Consider the following 11319-nt stretch of genomic DNA (forward strand, 5'->3'; position numbering starts at 1 on the left):
CCTTCTCTGCTAGTTCTAGTTTTCTGATTTATAATTTAGTGAAGTAGTGAAGGGCTATATTTGAGGGTTTTAAAAAGGTCGTAATAGGGATCACATTTCAAACACACTTTATGAAGACTCACGATCACAATGTAGACATCTCAACCTTGATTAGCATAGATACCAACACCTTTTGGATGCTCAAATTTGACCAGAAGTCTAACTGAATGTTTTTTTCTTTAGTTTTACTTTGAAGTTTACGCTGAATAAGCTACAGTCGTGTTGGGTCAAACCTCTACTTTCTTGGCCTCTTCTCAGACACAGGATGTGACAAACTGTGACAAATTTAGTTTAGCATCTTCTAATTTACTCTTTACATCAACTGTACAGCAGCTACATGTGATACACTCAATGAACGCACAAACAGGACAAATTTACACAGACTCCTTAAAGCAAAGAAAGTGCTATCTCCTTCCACAAATCCATCCACACCTCAGATTTCACAGCGCATCTATTAGACAGTCCTAGAATTAGACCAGTAAAAACAATAATAAAAAGTATAACTTTACTCTCAGTATATGCCGCTCTAAACAATAAAATATTTCTATGTTCTAGCAGTGATAAAGGTGTTATGGGTTTTACTAGTTAGTGTCTCTATCTATAAATTGTTACAGATAAAAGTACAACAGATATGATACATCGGCATTTTAAATACAGCTTATTCATAATGCTACTTCATTTGATACACATATAATAGCACTGTTAAGGATAGATAACATTCGTATAAAATGAACTTTATGTTCGGGTAGTTCCTGGTTGTCGGTTCAGCCTCACACATCCGGTCTCTCCAGTGTCCATTATGAGCATTCAGATATGGTTCTATTACAGAAAATCACATTTCAGCCTTAATCAAACTGTCACATTTCAAAGCTTGTTTCTCCACGTGGAGCTGCCTCGCAGCCAGTGCCATGCTCAGAGGCACTTCAGAGGCAACATGAAGTCCTAAGAAGTGAACAAAGGCAAAGTTCTAAGTATAAGCTAGCAGATATACAGTACGTAGCACTTGGATATGTCTATAGTGATGATGTAAAAAGCTTATTTTACCAGGAAGGAGTGCAGAAAGGCGAAGATGCCCAGGCAGAGTGCAACAGGAAAGACAGGCAGCAGAAAATCATGACGCCACGTGTTTGTTTCACTGGATTTGAGTGGAAAGAAACATCCCTGAAACTGGATATATAGAAAATATACTTGTAAAAGATTATTAAAGTAGCGTGAAGGGAGGGTTTAAGAGTCCCTGAATAACTGTTTGTCCTCTGGATAGAAACTATTGCTAGTGACATGCGGTCCACTCATGACAGCAAAACTTAATCTCCTGTTTGAAAACTAGCAGGAAAAATGCTGCAAATTTTCATATTTTAATAACTTAAAATGTGTGTAAAGGTAAGTAAATGCTGGGAAACATGTAACATGGTTAAAATGTGCTTGTGCTACAACAGAAAGTAGTTTCTTAGGTTTGGGTCAGACCACTGAAGAACTGAAGTAACCCCCCACCCACCCATGTCCATGCAGATGAAAGGGGGCCTAAACTGCACCATCAGGACTGGCGAGGTCATTTTCTCTTTTCCTAGAGAGTTCCCAGAAGCAGGAAAGGTCAAACTGCCTCCCTGGTTGAGTTTCTCAGTGTCTATTTGTCTGTTTTTTTTCTCTAAAGCTGGTAGTTGTAGGAAAAATGCACGTGCAGCCCGTTTACTGGGTGCACTATTGGCACTGTTTGCATCTTGGGGAAGTTCTCTGTAGCAAGGGTCCATTTGCAAGTCCCAATCAGCTCCACGGTGAGAGTCTTTAGGATGATCTGAGCCAGTTCTTTCCCTACGCAGCTCCGCACTCCGCCACCGAACGGCACGTAGCTGAACCGGGCCGACCGGCACTCATCCCGTTCTGGGCTAAATCGTTCCGGGTCAAACAGCTCCGGGCTCTGGAAGACTGCTGCAGTCTCATGGGTGTCCCGGATACTGTACATTACACTCCAACCTTTTGGGATCTGGTAGCCCTGCAGAATAAGAAAGGCATTTCATTTTGATGATAGTGATATAAACTCTGACTCAGGGTTCTAAAACAGTTTCTGGACCTTGGTAATATAGCCACTGTCGGCAAAGGTTTACAAAACAATGCAGAGAAAATGTTGAAATTGAAAAAGTCAAAATTTTATTGTTTGGATGATTTTTAATTATTATTATAATCCTCAAAATCAAAGACTCACAAGTGAAAAATACAAATTAATTCAAGAGTCTTATGATGTTGACCTTTTAGTTTCTGCCTGACATAGAAAGCTGGAGGCTTTAGCGTGTTGAAAACTTCTTCATTCATTTTGTTTTCAGCTTCATTCATTCAGTCAGTCACTCATTATCCTGCTAATCCAGACTTCACTATAAACTAATCCCAGTTATTTCTGCAGAGTTAGGATTTCCTTGTTTAGGTTCCAGAAGCACTCACTTGACCGAACAGGCATAAAGACATTTGCAGGAGCACAATTACGTCGTGCCTATACAAGTTAATACCGTGAGAAATAATTAGCATCGCGCGCTCTATAATAGTACGGTGGAAATTCCTCTGCTATCGCTTTAAACGTGACTTGTCCTTTTTCAATGAAGGCAGCAAATTGGGGGCACACTGAGGGCAGGGAGGGGTTTTTAAGCCGTCAAAGCGTAGACAGCCACGCCTCCGAACAAAGAGCCAAAATCAAAATTCAATAGACGCAAGGTTCGCTCTGCCTCCAGCATGAAGTTCTCTGAGAGCAATTCGATTCTGCGATGGACTAAATCACCCTCAGACTCACTGAGTGTCCACAAGGAGGCATTCGACACATGTCAAACTTTAGCTTTGCTTCTGCGGTAAAGAAGATAATGGCTACAGGCAGCTGGGTTTCGACGGACAGGATTGGTAAACAACAAAAACCCTCCCAAAAGGTCATTGTGTTATTGTATTAATCCAACAGAAGTATGAAAAGTGTCCAAGAATTTGTACCAGCTGTTATTATTTATTAAGCTTTGACTACTGGGCGAGTCTTTGTGCTATTGACGACTTGCCGGACAAAACCCAGTTTGTCATTTTTTTGCTAATTTAATGTTCTGCCTCATTGAGGACTGAACTCTGAGCTTGTAAAACAGAAACGTTCCTTTCGTTGTTTCAAGCTAAAACATATACAGACATTTTATGGGGCCGTCAGCCGTCAATAGGGGTTTTTTGTGCAACTGATTGTTTTGGGGTTTTGTTTGCTGCCTCCTTGACATGTTAACTATGTAAATAATTAGCTTGCAAAGCACAATTGTTAAATACCACCAGAACGGTGCTTCCTTCAGTTTTTGTTGTGTCAAGCTAGTATACAGGGAGTGCAGAATTATTAGGCAAATGAGTATTTTGTCCACATCATCCTCTTCATGCATGTTGTCTTACTCCAAGCTGTATAGGCTCGAAAGCCTACTACCAATTAAGCATATTAGGTGATGTGCATCTCTGTAATGAGAAGGGGTGTGGTCTAATGACATCAACACCCTATATCAGGTGTGCATAATTATTAGGCAACGTCCTTTCCTTTGGCAAAATGGGTCAAAAGAAGGACTTGACAGGCTCAGAAAAGTCAAAAATAGTGAGATATCTTGCAGAGGGATGCAGCAGTCTCAAAATTGCAAAGCTTCTGAAGCGTGATCATCGAACAATCAAGCGTTTCATTCAAAATAGTCAACAGGGTCGTAAGAAGCGTGTGGAAAAACCAAGGCGCAAAATAACTGCCCATGAACTGAGAAAAGTCAAGCGTGCAGCTGCCAAGATGCCACTTGCCACCAGTTTGGCCATATTTCAGAGCTGCAACATCACTGGAGTGCCCAAAAGCACAAGGTGTGCAATACTCAGAGACATGGCCAAGGTAAGAAAGGCTGAAAGACGACCACCACTGAACAAGACACACAAGCTGAAAGTCAAGACTGGGCCAAGAAATATCTCAAGACTGGTTTTTCTAAGGTTTTATGGACTGATGAAATGAGAGTGAGTCTTGATGGGCCAGATGGATGGGCCCGTGGCTGGATTGGTAAAGGGCAGAGAGCTCCAGTCCGACTCAGACGCCAGCAAGGTGGAGGTGGAGTACTGGTTTGGGCTGGTATCATCAAAGATGAGCTTGTGGGGCCTTTTCGGGTTGAGGATGGAGTCAAGCTCAACTCCCAGTCCTACTGCCAGTTTCTGGAAGACACCTTCTTCAAGCAGCGGTACAGGAAGAAGTCTGCATCCTTCAAGAAAAACATGATTTTCATGCAGGACAATGCTCCATCACACGCGTCCAAGTACTCCACAGCGTGGCTGGCAAGAAAGGGTATAAAAGAAGAAAAACTAATGACATGGCCTCCTTGTTCACCTGATCTGAACCCCATTGAGAACCTGTGGTCCATCATCAAATGTGAGATTTACAAGGAGGGAAAACAGTACACCTCTCTGAACAGTGTCTGGGAGGCTGTGGTTGCTGCTGCACGCAATGTTGATGGTGAACAGATCAAAACACTGACAGAATCCATGGATGGCAGGCTTTTGAGTGTCCTTGCAAAGAAAGGTGGCTATATTGGTCGCTGATTTGTTTTTGTTTTGTTTTTGAATGTCAGAAATGTATATTTGTGAATGTGGAGATGTTATATTGGTTTCACTGGTAAAAATAAATAATTGAAATGGGTATATATTTGTTTTTTGTTAAGTTGCCTAATAATTATGCACAGCAATAGTCACCTGCACACACAGATATCCCCCTAAAATAGCTAAAACTAAAAACAAACTAAAAACTACTTCCACAAACATTCAGCTTTGATATTAATGAGTTTTTTGGGTTCATTGAGAACATGGTTGTTGTTCAATAATAAAATTATTCCTCAAAAATACAACTTGCCTAATAATTCTGCACTCCCTGTAGAGAGTTGCTGATGACGTCGAGCACCAGTTGCTGACTGTAGCCCAAACCTGTCACATACACCACATCTCCACCCATACTGGTTGGACTAAATGTTATAGACTGTTATCTAAATGTATTTTAGTTGGAAATTTGACAGTCCTGTATCATGTATCAGCAATTAATCGAGCCAATCGCTCGTTGCCGTATTTTTAGTTGAGCATTCATAAATTTCCCGCACAGCCCTTGTCAATTCCAGGAGCAGAGACATGGAGATGATCCCTTTGGGATGAATAAGATTTAAATTCCTTTGTAGCTGATAAAAATATATTGAGTTCTTTGTTAAAACTATACAAATAAGTAAAATCTTCCTACCGGAGACTCAAACTTACATCTAGTTCAAACGTCTGCAGAGCTGTTCGGTAACCGCCAGAGACTGGCGGAAGGAAGCGGAGGACCTCTTTGACGACACAGTCGATGTAGCGGAGCTGGCTGAGCTTCTCCAGGCTCAGCCAGGGTACATGAGACTGCGACCGCGGGAAACCGTCTTCGTCTCTCTGATTCCGACACCCTCTGTTTAGCAGGCAGGTTGTTTCTGCGTCAGTGGCGTCCTCCTCTGTTTCCATGGTGACACCAGATTGAATGCAGCTGTTGTGAGATTCATAGCCGAGGTCTTCCGCCTCCAGTTCAACTCTGGCCTTGTCCACCACTGCTGGGTGGCGAAGAAGCTGCAGAACCAGTGATGTGGAGGCGCTGGCTGTGGTGGAGTGAGCAGCAAAGATCAGCTCCACTGCTGTTTCCTGCAAGAAGGGAGGTGGATGGGTTGGGTGGATGTCACCTGAACATACTGCTCTCAGGTTCACAGTCAGACCCGTGAGGTCCCTGAACGTCAACTGAGAGCAAAATAGCTTGCTCACAAATAATGTACCATCGGTGCACGACTGACCTTTTACCAAATTATCTGGCTAAATCGTTTTCACTCAGCGTTGACCATTAAAAACATCTTTAGCATGATTAAATGTACCTGTATGAACTGATGGACTTCTTTTGTCGGGCTGTTTTTTATTACAACCAAAAATGAATCAGTAACTGCCCCTAAAGGTAAATTCTGAAGCTTTTAAAATTTCCCATATAAGGTGTTTTCTAACGAGCGGCCTAATGAGACTACAGATTCACCACCATCATGCTGAACACAGAAGGCTCAGTCACAAAACTGGGTTTTAGTTTGTTTATAGCCTCAGATTTATGTTTTACTTTTGGTAATTGCTTCAAAAATCATAAAAAGCCTTTTATTTCCCACCATTAGCATCATTTTTAATGTCTACAGTGGAGTTCGAGTATCGCTTAGTGATAGCATAAATCACAAAAACTTCCTGAGATTGCAGCGGCCGCTGTGCTGTGCAGGAGCAGTATTTTAGACGCCAGCCGGTTTCAGAGTGTCCTGCTCATTGACAAACTGTGCCTAAGTGGTGGTTAAATATGACTGAGTGGGTCACAAAAACACTCACATCTGCATCTCAGTGTTGTCTTGTCCTATCATGACTTTCAGAAAGTTAGGCTGGCACATCCTTCCCTGCACTGTGGACATTAACTCTGGTACCTTGAGCTCCTGCATGCTGAGCTGCTGGTCGTTCTCCTTAGCACTGGACAACATGTAATCAAAGGCGTCGTTATATTCCTCGTCCATGTGCTGCCGCTCCCTCTTCTCTTCAATGATTTTCTCCATGTGGGCGTGCAGGATTTCTCTGGCTTTTATCCCCTGACAGAAAAGGATTGACAAATTACAAAGAATTCATGTAAAAGCCATTAATCGGCTTTTAATACCACATTATCCATGTAGATTACACATAATGTCTTTAAGCTCCCCCACCTTGCGTAACCCACTAAGCGGGGCATCTATTGGCAGAGAGAAGAGGTTGTTCATCAGCTGCTCGAAGATCTTAGCCAGGTAAACGATCCGTTCCTCCTCCAGCTTCAGACCCAACAGGACCCTGACCGCGATGCGGAACGTTAGGGACTTGGCTGCACTGTACACGTCGATGGCGCCCGGCTCTGAGCACCACTTGGCGATTTCAGATTTGATGACGTCCTGAAGCCGGGGCAGGTAGGACTCCAGAGCACTCCGGCTAAACACTTTGGCCAGAATCTTGAAAGACATAAGGAAATGGAGAGAAAGGGGTCATGAAAAGTTCACAGCTTGTGCACAGCAGACAACACCTTTTAGTGAAACCCGGAGCGGAACAGACAGTTTGTGAATCCAAACGTCAGTTCAACTTCCTGCTACACCTTCTTACTTTTCGCTTCCTCTTGTGGAGGTCACCGATGGAGTTGACAAGGGTGTTGGGTCCCAGGATGATGCGTGTGCTCTGAGGCCACTGGGTGCACACCAGGCTGTGTTCCCCCAGCAGGATCTTGCGGATGTTTTCTGCACCCGTCACCCTGATGACCGGCTTCCCCAGGAGGTGGGTCTTAAACACATTTCCGTGACGCTCTCGCCTCGAGATGTGGAAGTTTGAACCCTGGAGGGTAGAAAGAGATATAAACTTTGTCATGAAGCAATGACTCATTAATATTTTAGGCCAAATAAAACTGCAACAACTTTTTATACAAACACTTGGAGTCTCTCTCTGTTTTTCTCTTTTGGTGCAGGGAGTACTACACACAGCTGTGTCACTTCAGTTTTGGTTTCTTTTTGTTTTTTGTTTTTCTCCTCAGTAATATCTTCATTTCTTAGAACAAGAACATTTTTCAGAGGAAAATCTTTCTTTTTGCACCATTTTGGTCAAACCAGCTACTTTTACTTTTTTAATCTGTCATTTTATTTTACATAAAAACAGGCTGTCCCTGTTAATCTTTTTAACATGATAAACTTACATTAGGTAACATAGTTTGTGGTTAATTATAAACAACATACAGTCCAATATGACTTCAAGTGGGTCAGACTATTAAAACAGCTCCATAATATAATAACCTATATTTCTTTAAATATAAATGATCTAAGAACATTTAATGGACCATCCATTTCCACAAAGCTTGAGATACTTTTATAAAACATTTTCAACAGCATGTGCTTTTACATGTGCCTGAGGGATGACAGTGGATCTGCCCAAACCTTCATATGTAGACTTTTTGTAAGTAAACTGCTTATTTTACTCCACGATTCAAACAGCTTGCAGAGATATTTTTTAAAATTCCGTAAGCTTTATACATTTTACTCCTTTTTAGTCATGCTTGCATCAGCTCACCAAGTGATGCAGTGCATTAAGCTGACAAATTAAAGATTTTAACGACTTTACTGAAATGCCTCTTACATTCAGTCCTCCCGCTCGGGTTAGATTAACAGTTTGTGACCCTAAATTTTAACGCAGGAGTGCATGTAGATAATATTAACAAGTGAAAACTAATGAGTTGATGGGAGCGATTTAAGAAGGCGAAAATTTGGAGATGGGGAAATACGCGTGCGCTGTAAGGATGTGGAGAGGATGGATGAGAGGTGAATTCTTTTCTGTAGGGAAGATAGAGAGGGAGGGAGCGAGGTGGAAGAATTGAACAGAATTCTGTTTTTGCTCCATAACAAGGAATTACGCGCGGAGCATCAAGTCCGCACATGTCGCATCAACATCTGAACTGAACCCGCACAACAATCTGCTTCTCGAAACTTCCCGCGTTTCTTAACAAAGTATCAACACCGTGATTATTCAAACTTCCAGCAGTCCCGCGTGGATTAGAAGCCACTAACAGATGAGCATAGCTAAGGAAACACACCTGCATTTTGGGGCTTAAAAATAAATAAACAAATACATAAAAACGACAACTCGAGCTTACTCACCTGGAACAACCAGTGGAAAGTCTCTCCGACCAGTGGCCAGCCCATGGAGCCTCTCGGCAGCGGCAGGCGACTCTCTTTGTCCCGGGTCAGACTCCAGCGGAGGCTCCACAGCTGCCGGGTCAGTGCCAGCAGCAGGACCGCGGAGAGAAGCGAAGTGAGCGCGGTGGCCAAGGCCGACAGCACTCCAAACTGAGGCAGGGGCAACATCTCCTCCGTGCTGGTCCGTTTCCCAGCATCCACCTGTGTCTGCGCGCTGAAATTGTCTGGGCTGTGAGTAAAGCTTCTCCCCGTCCGTCTGTCCCGAATTCTTTTTCTTTTCCACCTTTTTCCTTTTTTTTCTGGTCTCCTGTAAAAGCTGCCCAAATAAAAATAAAAGGTCCGGGTGTGTTTACCCTCCGCTGCCCCAGAAATTACTCATTCAGCTCATCTCCGGAGAGAGCCAATATAAACTGTTATTACAGCTAGTTAGACCAAAACAATGACGACCATCACGCAGAAATATGCAGAGATGGCGCACACGTCTGCGATCATTTTTTCCAATTAAAACAAACTGTAGAGTGCGTCTCTTATAGCCTGACATTATTTTTAAAGCTGCGTGCATGTTAAAGAGTTTGCGCAGGCAGACGCACCTTGGAAAGAAATAAAAAGCCGATCATTGCGGATGGTTGCGCCTGCACACACTCACACTCTGACTCTGGGCGAGCTACATGACAATCGTGCTCCTCTCCTGCGAGGAAACTCCCCTTCATTCCGCTGTCGCTGCTCCTTCAAAATGAGGAGTAGCTGTCAAGTATTCCAAATAGTTTTACAGGTTTGCGTGCGCCAGCTTGTCTATTAGGTTATGCACCTTTATAGGTACAGTTCAGGGGGCTCAGCCACCCTAACCCCCCGGGCGGCACGGAGTTTATAGAGCAGTGGCAATAAATCAGGTTTTAAAAAGAGGCAGAAGGAATAAAAGATGGATTTGAATACAGTTGACTACAGTACGGAGCGAGGGGAAAAGTTCAGCAAATTGCTCTCTAGCTCTGATTTTCCCAGTAAATGAAGTAAGATGTTAGAGAGTTCGGTCCTTTTCAGATTCAAACTTACCTCCAAGCAGCTTCCTCTGAGCGCACGGTGACAGAAATCCGTTCAGGGTTTGGGGGAAAGTTTCTCTCTCGGCTCCTCTGAGAGAGACCGATGCCTGCTCCTCCACAGTGAGCGGGCTGCAGGGGGTTTTATAGAAAAAGCAGCGTGATCCACCTTCAATTGTGACGTTGGTTTGAATATGTTAAAAGGGCTCGGTGTTTCATTCACAGCGCTGCAGAGAGAGAGGGAAACAAGAAAGAGGAAAACGTTTGGAGAGACGCAGCAGTGCGTCCTCAGTCTGTGTGTGTGTGGGGGTGGGGGGGGGGGTGGCAGCGAGTGGAGGGGAAATCTGCAGGTATATCCAATTAGTTGCGCAGAGGTTTCAGACGGGAGCTCCGTTTAAATTCAGAACGAAGAAAATGGATCAGAGGCAAAAATTCACGACTGCATTCGACTTTAAGTTTTCCAACAAATAACAAAGAAATCAATATAAATGCGCAATATCCAAAGTTTTCCCAATATTTTTGAATTCATTTCTTTAAATTTCAGCGATACATTTTGATCCTTGTTCCTCCAGAAAGAGGGGGAAACAGAAGCTCTCACCCGAAATCTATGAGCCAGAAATACAGCAACAGCCTCATTTAACAGGATATTTCCTCGTTTTTGACTTTGGCCTCAGCAGGGAACTTCAAATCCCTCCTCGACACTCCAGCAGCACAGTTTTTATTTCCCGGGCATGATTCCTTCAACTTATACAAGGACTGAGACGGATTTCTGACCACATCCACGCAAGCCTCTGTTAACGGGATCCGTGTGATTTTAAGGTGGAGTTTCTTAAAAAATTAATAAAGCCGGTAACACGATTTTAAACACAAACTTTGGAAAGCTTGCTGTCTAGATTTATGATGGATTTGGTCGCAGTCTGTGTGCGTAAAATCTGCACTTTTTAATGCAAAAAAAGCCTCGTGGAGTCACAGCGGGGCCAATCCACCAAACCTCCAGCCTGCTGTCATTTCTTTTGAACACACATAAACATTTCCTCATTATTTAAAATTCATTTTATTTATAATTGTAATTTCTTTCTTTTTTTGGGGGGGGGGGGGGTAGATTAAAACAGATTATCTCATTAAACCTGCATTTGTAAAACTGGGCACATCATCTCCAGCTGTTGTTGGCGTGTCCTCGCGCTGCGTTTACATTTGACTGGTGCTGATTGGAGAGTTTGTTAGCTGGTGTCTTTTATCCAAACTGAGGCGGAGAGGTGGATGAGCTCCGCCCCGGCAGACTGATGGAAACACGGCCTCGCTGCTGGTTTTTACACCTACAATTAACAGGACGGTTCTGTGTGAATTCCACTCAGCGCTTTAAAAGCACAGCCTGGTCGCATTTGGGCTCAGGGAGGGAGGGAAACCCCGGAGAGCTCCGACATGAACTTACGGTTTGGAATAAAATTATTGGATTTTAACTTCTAAAATCAAACCAAAATCAAAGAAAAATAAAACAAACACAAATCATAATC

General features: G+C 43.1%; 1 protein-coding gene across 1 annotated transcript; it reads right to left on the reverse strand.

Annotated features, from left to right (window-relative positions):
• Nucleotides 1-339: 339 nt before the first annotated feature.
• On the reverse strand, nt 340-10010 carry cyp26c1 (cytochrome P450, family 26, subfamily C, polypeptide 1). Its single transcript, XM_084949264.1, has 7 exons — nt 9822-10010; nt 8733-9087; nt 7198-7422; nt 6774-7049; nt 6504-6662; nt 5296-5703; nt 340-2029 (listed from the first exon to the last, which is right to left on the reverse strand). Exons 2-7 carry the CDS (start codon nt 8937-8939, stop codon nt 1685-1687), a joined length of 1620 nt encoding a protein of 539 aa, XP_084805390.1. The 5' UTR covers nt 8940-9087; nt 9822-10010; the 3' UTR covers nt 340-1684.
• Nucleotides 10011-11319: the final 1309 nt, after the last annotated feature.

The sequence above is a fragment of the Perissodus microlepis genome, chromosome 13 (genome assembly GCF_051167445.1).
Source record: "Perissodus microlepis isolate ML-2025 ecotype Zambia chromosome 13, ASM5116744v1, whole genome shotgun sequence".
NCBI lineage: Eukaryota > Metazoa > Chordata > Actinopteri > Cichliformes > Cichlidae > Perissodus > Perissodus microlepis.

What these genes read in the sequence shown, in the direction of transcription:
- cyp26c1 (XM_084949264.1), bottom strand. Translation starts at nt 8,939, where the DNA reads ATGTTGCCCCTGCCTCAGTTTGGAGTGCTGTCGGCCTTGGCCACCGCG. An exon ending in CTTTCCACTGGTTGTTCCAG is followed by an intron (nt 7,423 to 8,732) that starts GTGAGTAAGCTC and finishes TCTACCCTCCAG; the next exon opens with GGTTCAAACTTCCACATCTC. An exon ending in TCCACAAGAGGAAGCGAAAA is followed by an intron (nt 7,050 to 7,197) that starts GTAAGAAGGTGT and finishes ATGTCTTTCAAG; the next exon opens with ATTCTGGCCAAAGTGTTTAG.